Here is a 22,030-nt window from a genome sequence, read left to right on the forward strand (position 1 = left end):
TTTACTTTGGCTCAACTCCACAAACAGAGTAACCAGTCCTACCTAATGCCTCCTTTCTGCATATTCCTGTCATCCCCTGTATTTTCCCAGTCTTTGAAGTCATCACTCATAATTTTAATTTTCTATTAACATCTGCTGAATGTTTATATATTTAATATTATTCAACTTAATTTAAATTAAAATAATGTAATAAATTTCATATTTGTTTAATTTTTTGTTTATTAACCTTTATATCTCAACAGATCCAAAACTCTGTCAAGGCAAAAAGAATCTTGTTTATTACTGTACGCCATGACTCAGTTTAGTATTATATACTTAATATTTGCTGATTGAATAAATACATGAATGGTTTAGGGAAGGAGGAATTAGTGAATTAATGAATGTATTTGGCTATCCGCAGCCCTTTTTTTTCTTTCATAGTTTAATGTCAAGTTGGTTTCCATATAACAGCCAGTGCTCATACCAACAAGTGACCTTCTCCATGCCCATCACCCCTCTTCCACTCTCCATCACCCCTAACAGCCTTCAGTTTATTCTTAGCATTCAAGAGTCTTTCATGGTTTGCCTCCCTTCCTCTCTCCAACTATTTTACCCCTTCTCTTCCCCCATAGTCCTCTGTTAAGTTTCTCCTGATCCACTTATAAGTGAAAATATATGGAATCTGTCTTTCTCTCTCTGATTTATTTTGCCCAGCATAACACCCTCAAGTTCCATCCATGTTGCTACAAATGGCCAGATTTCATTGTTTCTCATTGCCATGTAGTATTCCATGGTATAGATGAACCACATCTTCTTGATCCATTCGTCCGCTGATGGACACTTAGGCTCTTTCCATGATTTGGCTATTGTTGAGAGTGCTGCTATGAACACTGAGGTACATCTGCCCCAATGCATCAGCACTCCTGTATCCCTTGGGTAAATTCCTAGCGGTGCTATTGCTGAGTCATAGGGGAGTTCTATTGTTAATTTTTAAGGAACCTCCACACTGTTTTCCAGAGGGGCTGCACCAGTTTACATTCCCACCAACACTGTAGGAGAGTGCCTGTTTCTCCACATCCTCGCCAGCATCTAGAGTCTCCTGATTTGTTCATTGTAGCCACTCTGACCAGCGTGAGGTGCTTTCTCAGTGTGGTTTTGATTTGTATTTCCCTGATGAGGAGGGATACTGAGCATCGTTTCTTGTGTCTCTTGGCCATTTGGATGTCCTCTTTGGAGAAGTGTCTGTTCACTTCTTCTGCCCATTTATTCACTGGATTATTTGTTTTTTGGGTGTGGAGTTTGGTGAGTTCCTTATAGATTTTGGAAACTAGCCCTTTATCTGATATGTCATTTACAAGCATCTTTTTCCATTCAATCAGTTGCCTATTAGCTTTATGGATTGTTTCCTTTGCCATGCAGAAACTATTTATCTTGATGAGGTCCCAATAGTTCACTTTTGCTCTTTATTCCCTTGACTTTGAAGAGGTGTCAAGTAAGAAATTGCTGTGGTTGAGGTCAAGGAGGTTATTTCCTGCTTTCTCCTCTAGGGTTTTGATAGTTTCCTGTCTCAGATTCAGGTCCTTTATCCATTTTGAGTTTATTTTTGTGTATGGTGTGAGAAAATGATCTAGTTTCATTCTTCTGCATGTTGCTGTCCAGTTCTCCCAACACCATCTGTTAAAGAGGCTGTCTTTTTTCCATTGGATATTCTTTCCTGCTTTCTCAAAGATTAGTTGGCTGTAAACTTTTGGGTCCAGCTCTGAGTTCTCAATTCTATTCCATTGGTCTATGTGTCTTTTTTTGTGCCAATACCATACTGTCTTGATGATGACAGCTTTGTAGTAGAGGCTAAAGTCTGGGATGGTGATGCCTCCCGTTTGGTTTTCTTCTTCAATATTACTTTGGCTATTCGGGGTCTTTTGTGGTTCCATACAAATTTTAGGATGGTTTTTCTAACTTTGAGAAGAATATGGGTGCAATTTTTATTAGGACTGCATTGAATGTGTAGATTGCTTTGGATAGTAATGACATTTTAACAATATTTATTCTTCCAATCCATGAGCATGGAATATTTTCCATTTCTTTGTGTCTTCTTCAATTTCCTTCATAATTTTTCTATAGTTTTCATCATACATATCTCCTGTATCTTTGGTTAGGTTTATTCCTAGGTATTTTATGGTTTTTTTGTGCAGTTGTGAATGGGATCAGGTTCTTAATTTCTCTTTCTGTTGCTTCATTATTGGTGTGTAAAAATGCAACCAATTTCTGTACATTGATTTTGTTACCTGCAACTTTGCCGAGTTCATGGATCAGTTCTAGTAGGCTTCTAGTGGAGTCTGTCAGATTTTATATGTAGAGTATCATGTCGTCTGTGAAAAGTGAAACTTTGACTTCTTCTTTGCCAATTCTGATTCCTTTTATTTCCTTTTGTTTTCTGATTGCTGATGCTAGGATTTCCAGCACTATGTTAAAAAACAGTGGTGAAAGTGGACATCTTGTCGTGTTCCTGATCTCAGAGGGAAAGTTCTCAGTTTTTCCCCATTGAGGATGATGTCAGCTGAGGGCTTTTATGATATTTAAGTAAGTTCCTTCTATCCCGACTTTCTTGAGGGTCTTTATTAAGAAGAGATGCTGTATTTTGTCAAATGCTTTTTCTGCATCTACCGACAGATTCAAATGGCTTTTATCTTTCCTTTTGTTACTATGATGTATCACATTGATTGATTTGCATATATTGAACCAGCCCTATAACCCACAAATGAATCCCACATGCTCACGATGGATAATTCTTTTTATGTGCTGTTGCATTTGATTTGCAAGTATCTTGTTGAGGATTTTTGCATCTGTATTCATCAAGGATATTGGCCTATAGTTCTCTTTTTATGCTGGGTCTCTGTCTGGTGTGGGAATCCAAGTGATGCTGGCTTTGTAGAATGGGTCCAGAAGTTTTCCTTCCATTTCTATTTTTTGGAATTGCTTGAGAAGAATGGGTGTTAACTCTTATTTAAATATCTGGTCAAATTCCCCAGGGAAGCCATATGGGCCAGGGCTCTTATTTGTTGGAAGATTTTTGATAACTGATTCCATTTCTTCACTAGATATGGGTCTGTTCAGATTTTCTATATCTTCCCATGTGAATTGTGGTAGTGAGTGTGTGTTTAGGAATTTTTCCATTTCTTCCGTGTTCTCCAATTTGTTGACATATAATTTTTCATAATATTCTCTGATAATTGCTTGTATTTCTGAGGGATTGGTTGTAATAAATCCATTTTCATTCATGATTTTGCCTATTTGGGTACTCTCTTTTCTTTTTGAGAAGCCTGGTTAAAGGATTATCAATTTTGTTTATTTTTTCAAAAAACCAACTCTTGCTTTCACTGATATGTTCAACTTTTTTTTTGGATTCTACATTGTTTATTTCTGCCCTGATTTTCATTATTTCTCTTCTCCTACTGGGTTTGGGGTTCTCTTGTTGCTCTCCCTCTAGTTTCTTTAGGTGCGCTGTTAGATTTTGTATTGCCCTTTTTCTAATTTCTTGAAATAGGCCTGGAGTGCAATGTACTTTCCTCTTAAGACTGACTTTGCCACATTCCATAGAGTTTGGATTGTTGTATTTTTGTTTTCATCTGTTTCCATATATTTTTAAATTCCTTTTCTAATTGACTGATTGGCCCATTCATTCTTTAGTAGGGTGTTCTTTAACTTCCATGTTTTTGGAGGTTTTCCAGACTTTTTCTTGTGATTGATTTCAAGTTTCATAGCATTGTGATCTGAAAGTGTGCATGGTATGATCTCAATTCTTTTATATTTATTGAGGGCTGCTTTATGACCCAGTATGTGACCTATCTTGGAGAATGTGCCATGCGCACTTGAGAAGAAAGTGAATTTCATAGCCTCAGGATGTAGAGTTCTAAATATATCTGTCAAATCCATCTGGCCCAATGTGTCATTCAAGTCCATTGTGTCTTTATTGATTTTCTGTGTAGTTGATCTATCCATTGCTGTAAGTGGAGTATTAAAGTCACCTGCTATTAGCACAGTCTTATCCATAAGATTGTTTCTGTTTGTGATTCATTGTTTTATGTATTTGGGTGCTTCTGTATTCGGTGCCTAGACATTTATAATTGTTAGCTTTTCCTGATGGATAGACCCTGTAATTATTATAGAAAGCCCTTCTTCATCCCTTGTTACTGCCTTTGCTTTAAAGTCCAGTTTGTCCGATATCAGTATGGCTACTCCAGCTTTCTTTTGACTTCCAGTAGCATGATAGATATTTCTCCATCCCCTTACTTTCAATCTGAAGGTGTCCTTCAGTCTAAAGTGAGTCTCTTGTAGACAGCAAATAGATGGATATTGTTTTTTTATCCATACTGCTACCCTAGGTCTTTTGATTGGAGCATTTAGTCCATTTACATTCAGTGTTATTATGAAAAATATGGGTTTAGAGTCATTGTGTTCTTTGTAGGATTCATGCTTGTGGTGGTGTCTCTGGTACCTTGTGTTCCTTGCAACATTTTCCTCATAGAGTCCCCCTCAGGATTTCTTGTAGGGCTGGCTTAGCGGTGATGAATTCTTTCAATTTTTGTTTATTTGGAAAGACTTTTATCTCTCCTTCTATTCTGAATGACAGGCTTGCTGGATAGAGGATTCTTAGCTGCATATTTTTTCTGTTCATCACATTGAAGATTTCCTACCATTCCTTTCTGGCCTGCCAAGTTTCAGTAGATAGGTCTGTCACCACTCTGATAGGTTTCCCTTTGTATGTTAGGGCCCTTTTATCCCTAACTGCTTTCAGAATTCTCTTTTTGTCCTTATATTTTTCCAGTTTCACTATGTTATGTCATGCAGAAGATCAACTCAAGTTATATCTGAGGAGAGTTCTCTGTGCCTCTTGGATTTCAATGTCTGTTTCCTTCCCCAGATTGGGGGAGTTCTCAGCTATAATTTGTTCAAGTACCCCTTCAGCACCTTTCTCTCTTTATTCCTCTTCTGGAATTCCTATGATATAGATATTGTTCCATTTGATTGTATCACTCAGTTCTCAAACTCTCCTTTAATGCTCTTGGATCAGTTTATCTCTCTTTTTCTCAGCTTCCTCTTTTCCTATAATTCTGTCTTCTAATTCACGTATTACCCTCTCTGCCTCTTCAACCCATGCTTTGGGCACCTCCATTTTATTATGCACCTTATTTATAGCATTTTTTAATTTATCACAACTACTTTTGAGCTCCATAATCTTTGTAGCAGTAGCTTCTCTGATGTCTTCCATGCCTTTTTCAAGCCCAGCGATTAATTTTATGACTATTGTTCTAAATTCTTGTTCAGTTATGTTGCATATCTGTTTTGAGCTGTTCTTTACTTGTCATTTTTTCCTGGAATTTCTTTAGAGGAGATTTCTTCCGTTTTGTCATTTTGGCTAGCTCTCTTTCTCTTGTCAGTTTTAACAGCTTGTTATGCACTCTGCACCTGCGAGTACTGCTATATTAAAGAAGGCTCATTGACTGTCCAGGGCCTGTCCATTCAGGAAGTGTTCTTTGAATGGTGTCTCTTGGTGTCTCTTGTTGAGACTTTGGTTATTTTATTTCCCTACTTGTAGTGGTATTTGGGACTCTCCACCATGTGTACTTTGCCTTGTTTCTTGAGGTAACTCTGGAAAGGAAAACAGACAGACAAACACACAGGGAACAAAAGCACACAAATGCACAGACAAATCCAACAAACAAGCAAACCAAAAGGGAAAAAGAAAAAGAAAAAACAAAACAGAAGACAAAGGACAGTCTAAAAGCATAAAACTAGAATTCCCTACTACAAATGAAGAGCAGGGTGTATTCAGTGCTGATGGAAGAGCATATACAAAGAGAGAAATGACAGGGGTGGGGAGAAAGCGAAATTGGACAATGACCAGGCAGAGAGGCTAAGAGGCTTAATTCAGAGAGAGAAAGAGGAGAATATGGTAGGAGGCGAGGAGAAAGAAACGAAGATAATGTTACTCAGAGAAACTATGTAGTCTGATTACTCCAGAGAGAAAGAGATAGGAAGGTAATGGTGGAGATGTTGAATATACATCTAGAGAAGGGATTAAATGTGACTGTTTAAGCAAACCAATGGCCAGAGTGCCCAGTCCAACACAGGGGAGGGATACGAATGAGACAAGGGAAAATATATTTGAATAGAACGAACTGATCTAGAATTAATCATGGCAGTGCATCCATGTTGGTCTTTCCCCTTCTCACATTTAAAAAAAAAAAAAAGGCAGCTCTCTAGCGGGGATGGGCATGGTTTGGTGTAGGCGGGTCTAACCTCCACTCCAGTCCTGCAGCCACTCCCTGAGTCCCCACCTTGGTGGCTGTGGGGATAAAAATGTCAGTGCCCCAGTCCCTTCTCAAACCAACCATTGCAAATCACTCTTTTGGGTCCAATCTCCCTGTGCCGTGGCGTAGTCAAGGTGGGCCTTGTTCTATGTCCCAAGCCCTGCCTCGTTTCCAGGTCTTAGTCCCTGCGCTTTATTGATATCAACAAAATGTAATTCCACAGGCCTGGCCGCTTTCCAGCCAGAGATTGAGCCAGAAGAGCTGTGGAATGGTTTCTTACTGGGCCACTTCCCTGCCAGGGATCAAGCCGGGAGAGCAGCAGAGCAGTTTCTCCTGGCACTGCCTGGGACCAGGGGCATTCAGCCCTAAGAAAGCACCACAGCTAGAAATAGGATCCCTCTCCATTCTGAGCCGAGGTTTTTCTCTTCTCTAGGGACAGTTCTATGAGCAGTTTCAGCCGCTCTTTCTCTTCCCCTTGACTCTCCACGGCTCCCCGCGAAGAGGGTTCCCTCCTCTCCCTCAGTGTCTCTGGGTCCCGGCCTGTTTTAATCTTCCCCACTTCCCATTCGTGCACCTATGAGGATGTCTTCTTAGTGGACTCTATCTCTTTTCCTCCCAGACTCCTGCAGTTCAGTGTCATATGGCTTCAGGCCTTCTCTGTTTGAGAGATGGGGCAAGCAAAATGTACAGAGCTCCCTACTTCTCCACCATCTTTCCCTATCCATAGCCCTTTGGGCAGCCTGAGCAGTGAAGGTCTTTGGCTTGCTGTCCTCAGATGGCTCCTATAGAAAAAACAAAATTCTAGTCCAGAAATTATGCTTGTTAGAAAAAAGCATAAGATTGGCTCAAGAAAGGGGCGCCTGGGTGGCTCAGTTGGTTAAGAGTTTGACTTATAGTTTTGGCTCAGGTCATGAGCTCATGGTTTGTGAGTTCAAGTCCCACATTGGGCTTTGCCCTAATGGCATGGAACTTGGGATTCTTTCTTTCTCCCTCCCCCACCCTTTCTTTCTCTCCCTACCTCTCCCCTGCATGCTCACTCTCCCTCTCTACCCCATCCCCCCTTACACTCTCTCTCTCTCAAAACAAATAAATAAACTTTAAAAAAAAGATTGGCTCAAGAAAGAAAATGGGCAAAGTAGTGACATAAAAGAAAAAGTTTAAGCAGCACTCAAATATTAATGAAGAAGAAACTAGCAAAAGACTCATGGTATAGATCTGTTTTGAAAGCAAACATAGAGATCATGAAACTACCATTGGGATGCTCTTGGAAGAGGATGTCTTGGTGATTAAACAATGCCCTGCTTGCTTTCTGATGGTTTCTTGTCAGCCTGGACTCAGAGAGCATACCTAGATAACAGCCACTCACAAGTTGGAAACATCTGTCATTGTCTTTATTTAATGCCATATCATCCTCCCAACTACCTTAGTGATCCCTGAATTTCATTTTCTCATTAGTAGCTTCGAGGTTTGGAGGTGCACTGGAATTTCATTTCTGGCTTATAATTTACATTCCATTAAGGCCAATGTAAAGTATAATGCAAAGTATCTTGAATTGTTAGATACATGAGTCAAAAGTATGGTGAATAGTTATTAATGGAGTATACTAGGTTTTTTTCACCACTAGCCTTTTCCTTGGAGGCTTCCCCAAAAGTCTTGCAGAACCAAGAATGTTACTGCCATTCTTACCTATCCACACTCATTCAGCAATACTGTGCAGCAACTCAAGGACATACAGTGCTTGAACTCTCTTTCTGCTACACAGCCTTGGATGAGTTAAAAAATGTTCTTAATTCTCAGTTTTCGTCTCTGTATTCGTCTCTGTAAAACAGAAATCACATTTCTATTTGTGAGGATAACATGGATAACGCACATGAAAGTGGCTTAGCACCATGTCCAACATATAGGAAACCCTCTGTGAATGTTAGTAATTATTATCAGAATACAGAACATAAGCAATTATGAACTTCCACTTGGTTCTGTGTTGGGATAGGTATAAAGAAATAAGGAATACATAGTATCAGTGAAGGGTCCACAAACCTTTCCTCTAAAGAGTCATAGAGTACATATTTTAGTATTATGTGCCATTCTGTCTCTGCAACAGCTACTTAGTTGTGTAGCTCTAGTGTTAAAGCCACATAGACAATACATAAGCAAATGAGTATAGCTATGTGACAATAAAACTTTATTTACAAAAACAGGCTTCAAGAGCCAGATTTGTTCCCAGGCCATAATTTACCAGGACTCTGGCTATAGGTCCTTGGGAGTTCTCAGTCAAGTGCTGTAGAAAGACTTGGACTTTCTTTGTCAGGGCAAGCCAAAAGGAGGCAGAGATGAACTCCATTGCCATACAAAAGAATGTGCAAACTGGGGCGCCTGGATGACTTAGTTGGTTAAGCTCTCGATTTCAGCTGAGGTCCTGATCTCATGGTTTATGAGATTGATGCCCCACATCAGGCTCCAAGCTGTCAGTGAGGAGCCTGCTTGGAATTCTCTCTCTCTTTCTTTCTGCCCCTTCCCCACTCATGCTCTCTCTGTCTCTATCTCAAAATAAATAAACATTAAAGAAAAAGCATGTGGAAACTGATATTTTAGGGGAGATGACTATATAAGCTTCCCAACGAAGGGTAGAAGTAAAAAGTAGGTCCTACAGCAAGTAGCTCAGGGATTGGTGTTTGGTTGTTTTTATTGTTTTAAATCTTGCATTTCAGGATAAGTAACTTCAGCTTTAGAACAGCATCTTCTCAGGGGTGCCTGGGTGGCCCAGTTGGTTTAGTGTCTAACTCTTGGTTTAAGCTCAGGTCATGATCTCATGGTTCATCGGGGGTTTGAGCCCAGCACAGAGCCCACTTGGGATTCTCTGTCTCTTCTCTCTCTCTGCTTCTCCACACCACTTATGCTGTCTTTCTCTCTCTCTCAAAATAAATAAACTTAAAAAAATTAAGAGCCTTCTCTTTTTATTAGACACTTTCCTTGGGAAATAAACGCTCTCTCTGAATCCTGAGAGTACCACAAGTTTAGGAATGAAAATGTCTGTAAATTGATTGGTAGAAAATGCTGCTTCTCACTTCTGCACCCTATGACTGCAGTATGAATAGACAGAGCTGAGAGGTCATTTCTTTAGCAGTTTGTAAGGATATAGAAAGTACCTGGGTAGCTGAAGAAATCACTCCCTTCCCTTACTGTTCTTATTAATATTATAAAGGAATGACAAACAAATATCCATAAGCAAAATTAGACTGTGAAAATGAGCCAGTGGTTTAGTAACGGCCACTTAGAACATTTGATGGGTCACCAACACTGCCACATGTGAGGTGGATTCTGCTTCTTTGAAAGGAGAACAGCTGTGGCATGTGCTCGTGGGATAGGATAGCAAGAACACATGGAGGGACTTTCTTAGGATCCCCACTTGGGAAAGGATTTATGGGAAATTCACACATTCTTTTTTTTTTACTGTTTTTTTTTTTTCTAGGAGAGAGAGAGACAGTGTGAGCAGGGGAGGGTCAGAGAAAGAGGGAGATACAGACTCCGAAACAGGCTCCAGGCTCTGAGCTGGCAGTCAGCACAGAGCCCGAAGCGGGGCTCGAACCCACGAACCGCGAGATCATGACCTAAGCGAAAGTCGGACGCTTAACCGACTAAGCCACCCCGGCGCCCCGAAATTCACACATTCTTAGATGTGGACATTTAAATATAGCATGCAACACACACACACACACACACACACACACACGCAAAATTCTCTTCATCAACAAAGTTGTGAAGGAGCTCTATGTACACCATGCATCATATTGCATTTTGATATTCAAAATGGCTAGTCCCTTCCAAGGCTTTTATGATTGCGTTAGTGCCAGTTCAAATGGGTCTGGTGCTTTAAACTATGGAAACAAGAAATGAAGTTTGTCATGGTAAGGCAAATTTCTTATCAGATTTCTCTCTTTTTTGTTGTTTTACAGTTTTCTCCTTGTCTTTGGTTGCTTGATTTTGTCAGTGTTTTCCACCATCCCTGAGCACACAAAATTGGCCTCAAGTTGCCTCCTGATTCTGGTAAGTGATACATATGAGCAAAAATGTACATAAAGTTTATATAAGAACTGTCTATAATATTTATGCTATGCATTTTATCCCACAAAAAGTTCCATCTAGAAAAAAAAAGAGAGTTACTGTGAAGTATAAAACTTTCAAAGATCACCAAAATATTGGCCCACTGTCATAACTTTTAGCAGTCCTCAGGAATATACACCGATATTCAGCATTACTATTACATAGCAATGTCTTATGTTATAGTTACATCAAAGCCAGAAGGCAGGACTTGGAAGCAAGCTTTACTTATGTTTATTTATTACAGTAAACAAATTATAAGAAGAATCACTATCCGTGAGGTCTCTCATTATATTGCTAAAGATTAAGAACATTTCTAGTAACTGCAATGTGGCAGTAGGTAAGTGTAATTAGCCAAGAACTATGAGAATATAGCACCTCATAATAAAACAGAAGGCTCCTTCATGCTCTTTTCAACCAACAGACTACATTTTCTGAGTTTTGCTGCTCATGCAGTCACCTGGTAAGAAATTCTGCAGTTAGCTCTGTTTCCATTATGCTGTCAGTCCTCAACCACACAGAATTGCTCAATTCATTTTAAAATGGAAAAAGACCCCAAGATATTTTAGTCTGAATTATTCTAGGCCTTTTAAGCTCTTTTACTTTCTATTACAACTAAACTATATCACTGTATACTCAAATCGCATCTGATTGAAAGTTTGGTTCATTTACATCCATTTTGATCCACTCACTTAGACCAAAAATATCAGACTTGACGGTCTCAGAACTGTCTGAATGAACTATAAATTGGAACAACTCACTTTTATAAAACCTTGCAGACTACACAGGAGGAAAGTAAAAAGAGGGTACAGAGTAAGCTGCCTTATGTGCCCTAATAAACAGATATGGGTTATGTACAGCAATAAACATTCAACATAAGGAAATTATCCTCACCTTGAAGGTAAAGACTAAAAGATCTCAACTCATATAACCTGAGTGGAGGGCAGCTGTTCTTCCTACCTATGCTTTCAGATGGCTAGTTTGTGCTTAACGTTACCCAGACTTCATCAAGTCTCCATCCTACCTCAGGAAGAAATCATTGTCAAGCCTGGAACCAATCTATCCCAATCTGTTTCCATACAAATTGTACTCAGTGGTATATTGTTAATGTTAAGGATACTATTTCGAAACCCAACATAGAAAACAGACCAAAAAGCACACTGGGGACTTGTTTCATTTATAAGATTTCCACTTGGGCCACTTGGGTCGCAAGTGGGCATTTAGCCTCATGCACCCCTTTGATAACAACAAATGATTTGAGCCCGAGGTCTAAGGCACAGCTGGCTTTTAGGTTCATATACAGAGTTATGAGTAAGAATTTTAGATTGAAAAAGTAATTCTGATTTTTAGGCTCAGAAACATGAAAAACGAGATCTATTGCACAACCAATGATTATGAATGAATCAAACATTAAGAATCCCATCAAAAGGAATTTTTTATAATCAGCTCACAGATTAAAAATGTTAGGTTTACATTCTTCAAATATATTCAGCCATTGAGTTTCTAAATAGTCCAAAAGAAACATATTACTAAAAAGCCCAAAGCTGATTTTTACCTTGATTTTTCAAACTTTCTGCATAGTGAATAATTCATTACAGTTTACTAACTAGGGTACATTTGAGTAGATAAGAATGTAGATGTTATCACATATCCCTCAGTTGTTTTCTTTGTGCCACCTTTATTGAGATATAATTGACACATAACATTATGTACCACTTGATGATTTTATACACATATATATTGCAAAATGATTGCCACAATAAAGTTAGTTAGCACTGCACAATCTCACATCATTACCATTTTGTGTGTGCCTATGATGGGACTTCTAGATCTACTCTCAATAGGTTCCAAGTGTACACTACATTGTTAACTATAGTCACTATGCTGTACATTAGATCCTCAGAACTTACTTATCTTACAGCTGGAAGTCTGTGTCCTTGGACATTTTCACCTTCCTTGCCTCAATCACCAGTCTACTCTGTTTCTATGAGTTCAGAGGTTTTTTGTTTTTTAGATTTTACATGTAAGTGAGACCATGCAGGTATTTATATTTCTCTGTCTGACTTATTTCACTTAGCTCAAGGCCCTCAAGTTCCATTCATATTGTCACAAATGGCAAGATTTCCTTCTTTTCAAGGCTGAATAATTTATTCCTCTGTGTGTGTGTGTGTGTGTGTGTGTGTGTGTGTGTTTTCTTCAGATATATACCCAGAAGTGAGACTGTTGGATCATATGGCAGTCCATTTTTAATTTTTTGAAGACCCTCCATACTGTTCCATAGTGGCTGCACCAATTTGCATTCCCACAAACACTGTACAAGTGTTCCCTCCCTATTCTCAACAACCTCATCAACATTTGTTATTTCTTATCTTTTTTATAATAGCCATTCCAACAGGTGTGAAGTGATATCTCACTGTGGTTTTGATTTGCATTTCACTGATGATTATCGATACTGAGCACTGTTTCATGTACCTGCTGGCCTTTGTATGTCTTCTTTCCTCCCTCAGTCTTGAATGCCTTTGGATTTAGCAAAGCAGCAACCAGTCCCATTATGCAAGTAAAGCCTTTGTTTTGAGCAATGCAATAATTGCTGCAGATACACGTCTTCAGAAAGGTTGCTATACCTCCGTAGGGAGAGTGCTTGCTTTTCCTCCTATTGTTGCACTATAGGGATAAATTCTCAAGGTGTATATTTTGAACCAAAGTGCACTCTTCAAATCTACCTAGAAATATGCAGACTGTTGCAGGCCTAAGACTTCCCTGATGTCTTTCCTCAACATCCACATTTCTCCAAAATATATGTTTTATTTAAAAGTCTCATGCTCTCCTGAATGAGTTAGCTAGACAAATGCTAAAAAAAAAAAAATTAGACTTCATGTAGATAAAAACAAATTCAAGTATAAGCTTTGTTTTTATTTTGTTATTTAGTAATTAATAAAATGAAAAATGCATTTTAATTCTTTTTCACAATTAGTTTATCTAGTATATCATAAAAGTTCACTTGGTGGTAGAATATCGGAAAAAGCCAAGAGATACCTTCTTAACGGTTTAGGGAATCTTATTTATCCTTTTAATATGTATGTTTGAGACAGTTAATCTGATTTCAAAGTCTGTCTATCCTCTCAACATTTAATCAAATGGAATTCATAGAACACAACTCTGACTAGCAGTGTTTTTAAATTCCAAAGATAAAAGATATCTAAAGAATTGCCATCCAAATAGTCATATGAATGGCTTTCAAAATGTTTGCAAAATATTATAATAAAGCCACCTTTGACTTTTGGCCACAAACAAAACACCAGAGAAATAAGTTTAGAACTCTATATAAATCATATATCACGATTGTATATTTTTTTCATAGTTCTATCCCATGTGGGGTTCTTTTTTTTTAACACTCTAAAAGATGTTCCTATATTCTAACTGTAATTCCATTTCTGTGCAAGTAACAAGCACCCACTCTTCTGACAGGGAGCGCACGACAGGCCAACTGGCTCCTGGACAAACTTGCCAAGCCCCTCTGTGACATTCCTGCTTTCCACCTGTGTTTGAGGGGACCAGTGTATCAGGACTTTGGACTTAGTCTTGCTCACCACCCAAAGTCCCAGAGTCTTTAGCTGTCCATCCCCCATCCCAAGGGAAGAGGCCTCATCATTCTCATCTAGAATTGCACTCCCAATGCTACTTATAAACTTGTAACTTACTGGTCTTGGTCACCAGCCAAATACATACAAATTCTATGTGAATTTGCTCTTTTAGTCTTCCCAGTTGTGTGAACTGAGGTTTCACACTATGCAACAGGCTCCCTAATTGCTCTCCACAGAAACATGGTGCACCATCCTAACAGTGTGGTGTAGACTCTGGAGCTGGGTACAATGAGTTCCAACCCACGCCTGCCCCTTTGTATATGTGTGCCTTTGGGAAACCATTTCTCTGTGTCTTAGTTTTCTCATCTGTTAAAAGTGGATAATAATACACCCTCCTTCATAAAGTTGTTGTGAGGTTGATTTAAATTCAAGTGCTGAGAACAGGCCTCAGCACAGAGAAAGTTGGCAAATATTGTAATCACTGGTTCTTCCATATATAATGAAGCCTAATAAGGACAGTGAACAGTGGAATATTTGAAAATTGCTACATTTGAGAATATATCACACGTTTCTGATAGAAAACAAGTATCTTTGCTAGAATTTTCTCACCACAAACACTGCTAATTATGGCAGCTTTCTTTTTTTTTTTTATGGCAACTTTCCATGCAAACGTGTTCCTCTCTAAAAGTGACTCAATGGCATACATTCACCATGAGACACGTGTTCATAATAACCACTTACTTTTGGTGACTAATGAAACAGGTTTTTATTGTTGTAGTTCTTTGGTGAATGCATCTGATGAAAATGTGCATGGCTTCATAAGTTCTTCCCTCAGTGTCTGCATCTGCTGGGTGCAACATTAGGCAAGGATAACTAGATCTGCCAGAATGCCTTGCTCTGCCCTCACTCTGGGGATAACATGGATGACTCCAAGACTATACTACCAAGCTGTGTACCCACATTCTGAAGGCAATTCAAAACTGGTGTTAATTTGCTTTGTTTTGTAAAATCTTCAAAACTGAAGGGGAGCTAGCATTTTTTAAGTACTTTTCATTAATCCAACTCATTGATTTCTTATTAAAACAAAAACAAACCATAAAAATGTCCAATTTAAATAGTAGGCCTCTCATTTACCAAATGGCTAATTAAGTTGTACAAGATCATGCACTGGGTCTAAGACAGAGCCAAGATTCCATCCTAGGCCTGGCTGACGAAAAGCCTGGGTTGTCTTCATGGCATCTGGCAACCTCATATTCTCCTGCCTCTTAGTCAAGACTGACAGGTACTACCAAAGTGCATTTGCTGATGCTCAGTGAAGCAATCACAACGGTCTAAGGCTTCTTTTGGGCTTATATATGTATGCCAAGTGATGCCTACAATCCTTTTACTTAGAATATGTTAGGTTTTTTTTTCATAGAAAATGTACTTACTAAAATATCATAAATGGGTATATCAGTTTGGACCACTATAAGTTCTTTGTATCAAGAATTCTAAATACTATTTTGTAAGCAAGCAAAAGCTTGATCTGTGGGGTAAATAGTCAAGCATAAAGTTGTATTTTCTAGTCCCTGCTTGCATTGCTCAGGTACGTGTTGGTGCTGTTAAAGGAAGCTCTCCTATTTCCAGGTCAAACTACTGTGGGAAGTTTTGTTTTGATTTTCTTAGCCTGAGGTCATATGCTTTAGCATTTCATATCCCATTTTCTTAAGAACAATGCTGTTTAGAGTGCAGTTCCTCCCCATTGGATAACTTCTGGCCTTCCAGATTAGTTTTAAAGTAATCATTTTAGGGCTTTAAATGCAGATTGTTGAACCCATTGAAAATAAATGATCTCTCCATTTAATAAAAGTGATGTATATTATACACAGAATTTTCTCTGAAGGTGGTCATTTCTAAAATTGCCCACCCACAAGCAATCAAAAGAATGCCATTATCATTTTAAGCAAGCTAGCAAATGTCTTATGTATTTGCTTCTCTACCCTCCTGCTGTGTTAGAAAGACTCCAAACCACAAATGGATTGTGCTAAGCATCTGGTCGAGTACTCAAACACATGGTCAAATATTCAGGTTTTCCCAAACATCTGGGTGTTTGGCACCTTCTAAACAGAGCATATGCAGATTTGCTAGTTTTGCTGGTTTTGCTTCATGTAGCGAAGCAAACATGGGTTTGCTGTTTCTTTGCACAATGAATCAGTTCCTGAAATGTGTACGAATCCAATTTCGACAGATCTAATTATATCCTAAATGCACTAGTGGAGCTTACTATTTAAAGAAAATCTGTAGTGAATCCTTTTGTAATGTGAACATTCCCCCTTGAAAAGCTAATAACTACATAATTAATCTCTGTTGCATGTTTGTTTTCTTTTTCTAATATGGGTGCACGTGGGGTTTTTTTAATTGCTATATGAGTATCCATTATCTAACATGGTATTGAAGAATTAGAGGTGTGGCCACTTCCCTTCTATCAGTATTAGGAGCATGGGAAAAATCAGCCACAAACACATCTGCCAGTCCTTGCAAAGTAGAAACGTTTGTGCATAAAATTATGTGGGTTTGATGTAGAAGATTACATTAAGTCTTTACATTTAAAGTTCTGGCATTAAACATTGTAAGAGAAGATAACAGAGGATAAGGATAAGAATCTATTTGAGGATATTAAATCGTATGTTTGTAATGGAAGTGACAGAGTATGAGATATTAAGCAGTCAGATATGAGGAATGAGCGATCTTTCTTTATGTTTATCACATCCCTGTAATTTACTGCAGAAAGCTCTCAGAATACCCCAACGAACATTGAAAACTGCAATTATTTTCCTTTGCTTGTCTTTCATCAAGGAGAATGCAAATAAACTTTCAAATGATTCATGGAGACTAACAATCCTCATCAATCTGCTGATGACTGAAAAGAAAGAGCAGGAGTAGTTTAACACCTACGCTGAATCTTAACTGAGGGATAATAATATAGTAAGTTATCCTGTGAAAAGTATTTCAGATACCAGAGGAAAGGCTTGTTCGAGTTAAAGATAATGAAATTGTGCCTGAAAAAGACCACGTCTCTATCTGTAGTCAGGAAGGCAAGAACTTTACATGTTTCTGATGTGAGTATCGGTTCCTGACCAAGTGGCCAGTCTATCACAGAGCCACTCTGCCAAGCTCTGTTTCCAGACTTGAGGAGCAGCGCAGCAGACATCCTTAGAGCTGTGAATGAACCACACTCCATTAGGTTCACGCGATGCTGATCTCCTGTGTCCTTCTGAGCTCCACAAAAGTATGATCCACTGAGAGAGAAAAAGAGGAACAAGGTGATATGATGAGCACCAGAGGGCTCCTAGAAAATAACAGAGTCCAAGATGGTTGACAATAGAAAGAAGAACACTCTTCCCTTACTACCCTCCAGATTTAAGTTATGTCCACCATTTGAAACCTGGGTCAAATTTATTTATTTTCTCTTCCTGGAATAAACTATTTCTTCCCTCTAATTTCCTTTGGCATGGGCTACTTGACATTGTATCTCCTTCCTTATTCATTTATTCAACAATAATTATGCAGCACCCATTCAAGTGAGGCATTCTGTTGGGTGCTAAGGACATGGCCACGAATAAAACAGGCAAAGTCTCTGTCCTCATGGAATGCACATTTTTATGGGGAAGATCTACAGTAAACAAATTGGCAAATCAATATATTCAGTGTTATTAATAAAAGTAAAGCAGGAAAGAGGAATAGATTTTATGTTTAGAGAACATAATATCCACTGGAAAGGGTCACATTATAGCAGAGACTTAACGAAGGTGAAGCAAAAAGCCATGCAGAGATTAGAGAAAAGAACATTCCAGGCAGATGGAACTTCAAGGCTAAGAGCCTTAGGAAGGAGCATACCTAACTGAACCAAGGAAGGGCAAGAAGCCCAGCAACAGCTGAAGGAGACTGAGCTGGGGGTGAGTAAGGAAAAATGAAGCACCTGTCAGACTATAAATTTCTTGAAAAGAGGCTCCAAAGCCAATTTAGCAACAGCACTTAAAATGGTAGTATCTGGTACAAATTATCAATAAATATTCTATGAAAGAAGACGGCCATTTGTTTACTTGCACAACGTCAATATTGAAGTTTCACAGTGTCATGGATATAGCACCAAAATTAAAACAAGATGCAATACCTGACCTTAGAAAGCACGGGAGTAGCGGAGTCATAGGTTTGAAGCCATTTAGGAAGCAACTGAAGTCATTCATATGAAACATGATGAAGCCCTAAACAAAACAGAGGCGGTATGAACCAAGGAAGAGGAGATGAACTAGAGCAATGTAGATGGTTTAGAGGTTAAATCAAAACTGTAAATCCCGAATAATTTAATAAAAATTTAATAATCCCAAATAATAATTTAATAATCCCGAATAAAGGTCGGTGCCTCACAGAAAGTCTGGGGAGGGCTCTTCTCAGAAGTAAAAGATCTGGCCCTCGCAATCCACAAAGCTCCAAATTGTTTGTCTCCTGACTCATTTTGGATGCTGTCTGCTCTCTTAGATTTCCAGATATTTCCCTGGATCCTGACTAATTAATTCACTGCAGTTTTTACTCAAATATATATCAAATGTTTCCTACACTCCAGTCTCTGTGCCAGGGACTGGAGTCTCAAATATGAAAAAGACATTATCCTGCCCTGGAAACATATCCTAATGTATATTCTCATTTACAAACTCTGACTGAGTCTAAAGCAAATTAAAAGCCTGGAAATCATGGGCTTACAAAGAATAAATGGCAAAATTAGGAGATGAAATTAAAATGGGTTAATTTGTCATATTTTAATTCCCACTTTGAGACATATGCCCATGAGAGAATAGACTTCTCTCATCTGTTTCTCATAAAAGTCACAAATAAGATTATCAAAAACTATTTTCAATATAGGTTACTATGAATCACACTCCTGTATTGAGCATTGGGTTGGTGCCATACAAAGCCAAAAGCTGAAAGCAATGAGGTGGGTCCCCTTTCCCACACAGGCAAACATCAGGGGGTCACAGTTAAGGTGAGAAGACACATCACGCTTCTGCAAAGTAGATTAGAGAAAAATTTTCCAAGCTGTAAATGGCAGCTTGACAAACACCATTACAGGCTGGATTCAATGAAAATGCTGCAGACCTGGCTTTCTCCAGGGCTGTAAATCACAATGAATCCACAGAACATTACTGGAAAATGAAGAACAGGGAAGAGACTGAGAGGGTGAGAAGCCCTCCAGCCTTGGCTTGCCCGCAGACTAATTGAGGGAGATTCAGTGCTGCAAGATCACAGCACGATGGGAAAACCTGGAAAGTCCTCCTCCCCGAAGAACACAGCAGAATAGTCTTTACAAAGAAATGCAACCCCCAGACCGAGACCACTTTTGGGTGAGGCCAGGAGTGGAGAAGTGAGGAAACACCCCCTCCTCTTCCAGGGAGTGCAGGCACCAGAGAGGACTCAGTCTCTCTCTCACTCCCCACCACTTACTCTCCTGAATGTTTTTTTATTTATTTATTTTTAATATTTTTATTTATTTCTAGGAGAGAGAGAGAGACAACATGAGCAGGGGAGGGTCAGAGAGAGAGGGAGACACAGACTCTGAAATAGGCTCCCGGCTCTGAGCTGGCAGTCAGCACAGAGCCCGACGCGGGGCTCGAACCCACCAACCGTGAGATCATGACCTAAGCGAAAGTCGGACGCTTAACCGACTAAGCCACCCAGGCGCCCCTGTTTTTTTATTTTTTAATGTTTATTTGTTTTTGAGAGACAGAGCACAAGCAGGGGAGGGGCAGAGAGAGAGGGAGACACAGAATCCAAAGCAGGCTCCAGACTCTGAGCTGTCAGCACAGAGCCCAACGCAGGGCTCAAACTCATGAGCTTCGAGATCATGACCTGAGCCAAAGTCAGTAGCTCAACCAACTGAGTTCCCCAGGCACCCCCTGAACGTTATTTTTTAAATCGGGTGAAATCAAGGACGACTCAACATCAAATGCAATCTTAAAAGAAAGAGGGACGCTTGGGTAGCTCAGTCGGTAAAGCATGCAACTCTTGATTTCAGCTCAGGTCATGATCCCAGGGTCATGGGATCAAGCCTCCTGTTGGGCTCTGTGCTGACAGCATGGAATCTGCTTGGGATTCTCTCTCTCTCTCTCTCTCTCTCTCTCTCCCCGCCCCCCTTCTTCTGCCCCTCTCCCCTACTCACACTTTCTCTTTCAAATAAATAAATAAATAAATAAATATGTTTTTAAAAATTAAAAAAATAAGGGGTGCCTGGGTGGCTCAGTCAGTTGAGCATCAGACTTCAGCTCCAGTCATGATCTCACGGTTTGTGGGTTCCAGCCCTGCATCGGGCTCTGTGCTGACAGCTCGGAGCCTGAAACCTGCTTCAGATTCTGTTATCTCCCTCTCTCTCTGACCCTCCACCACTCATGCTGTCTCTCTCTCAGAAATGAAACATTAAAAAACTTAAAATAAATAAAAATAAAAAAATAAAAGAGAAATTCCAATATAATTGGAGGGTGTTATGCAGAAGTGAAGGGGTGGTGAGCCTCCCTGCCTCTTTGACTTCATGCTAATAATGACCTGAGAACCATCTGTGTAAATCTGGACAGTTTTCTGTCCCACTTGGCTGACCCATCTTCTTCTCTCCAGTAGGCTCCTTCCTGAGTCTCGTTCTGGTCCTGTCCTGTGGTCCACAGCAGTAGAGAATTGCATGTTCAGTGTCACTGTAGTCAGGCAGGGACCAGCTGAGTGAGGCAAGTGGACTGAGTAACCAGATCGAGAAGGATGTCTGTTGGTAAAGTTGGAGAGCTCTAAGCAGGGGGGTCAGAGATGAGAAGCATCCAGCTAGGTCTGAGGTCAGAGATTGTGAGGACAAACATTTGCTTGAGTCACCTCTGCAGACAGAAGGATACATTTTTTGCTTTGTTTTATCTTGTGCTGCTTGCTGATTCATTCATTCATATATTCACTGAGCACCTACCAGGTTTGCTGTGAGCCAGAAACCCGGCACACATCACACACCAGCTGTACACCAAGATACTCATACAGACCCCATCCTTGTCTGTGATGGTTCTTTAAGATTATTTTTCTAGTTAAATCAGGTGGAGAATTTTGACTATTATGCATATGCAGTCTGTTCTCTTTCCCTAATGCAAATCACCTCATATGCAATTGTAAATAGGGTAACGATGTCAACGTAACATGGAAGCTAACAATGATTTTTCCCAAATAACAGCAGCTGAGCGTAAAGCATACCAGCCTCGCTAAATGCAGCAAAGCTGAAGAAATACAATACCGCCCATATCCACTCTTCAGGATGAGCACTAGATGTCATATGCAAGAGATGAATCACTGAGTTCTACTCCTGAAGCCAAGACTACACTGTGTGTTATAACTAAATTGAATATTAAAAAAAAAAATGGTGCCCATATCCTCCTTCTAATTTTGGACACTTGCCCTGCCTTGGAAGCACTTATAAGTCAATTTTGCCTGATCTTATACAAAAGACACAAATGTAAGGTTAGAAAGGAAAAAATCCATCGTTAGTATCACCACCACATTTTGTGCAAAGCTTGTGCCTTTCTCCCTACTTGTGGCATGTGATGTGGGGCCCTTGTCTCCATGACCCAGCAGCCTGTGCTGTTCCAGACACCCCCTTCCATCAAACTATCTTCACACTGGTGTGGGTGAAGTCTGGAATTATTGCAGCATTTCCTTGTTAGAATTTGATAAATAATTTTAAATGTACTAGTGTCTTATTAGGATTATTGTTTTCACTAGATTTCTTTTTTAAAGTTCTGTAGGTTTCAGGGCCCCTGGGTGGCTCGGTCAGTTGAGCAACTGACTCTTGATTTTGGCTCAGGTCATGATCTCACAATTCTTGAGTTCGAGCCCCAGATCAGATTCTGCACTGACAGTGCAGAGCCTGTTTGGGATTCTCTCTCTCTCTCTCTCTCTCTCTCTCTCTGCCTCTCTCTGTTTTCACCAGCTCACCAGGAGTTGTTTACTTCCCCTCTTCTGTGTTCTGGGGTCTAGCACAGCTCAGAGAGAACGGTCTATAGCAGT

The 22,030-nt window shown here is 39.6% G+C and overlaps 1 protein-coding gene across 2 annotated transcripts in view; it reads left to right on the forward strand.

Annotated features, from left to right (window-relative positions):
- KCNQ5 (potassium voltage-gated channel subfamily Q member 5) overlaps window positions 1–22,030 on the forward strand; it is a 542,946-nt gene that overhangs the window by 355,711 nt on the left and 165,205 nt on the right. For both annotated transcript variants that reach the window (XM_039248929.1, XM_039248928.1), the window contains exon 2: window positions 10,244–10,334. In XM_039248929.1, the coding sequence (XP_039104860.1) occupies window positions 10,244–10,334 (91 nt within the window). The remainder of the gene's footprint in view (window positions 1–10,243; window positions 10,335–22,030) is intronic.

Source organism: Hyaena hyaena, unplaced genomic scaffold (assembly GCF_003009895.1).
Source record: "Hyaena hyaena isolate Hyena2069 unplaced genomic scaffold, ASM300989v1 scaffold_322, whole genome shotgun sequence".
NCBI classification, from domain to species: domain Eukaryota; kingdom Metazoa; phylum Chordata; class Mammalia; order Carnivora; family Hyaenidae; genus Hyaena; species Hyaena hyaena.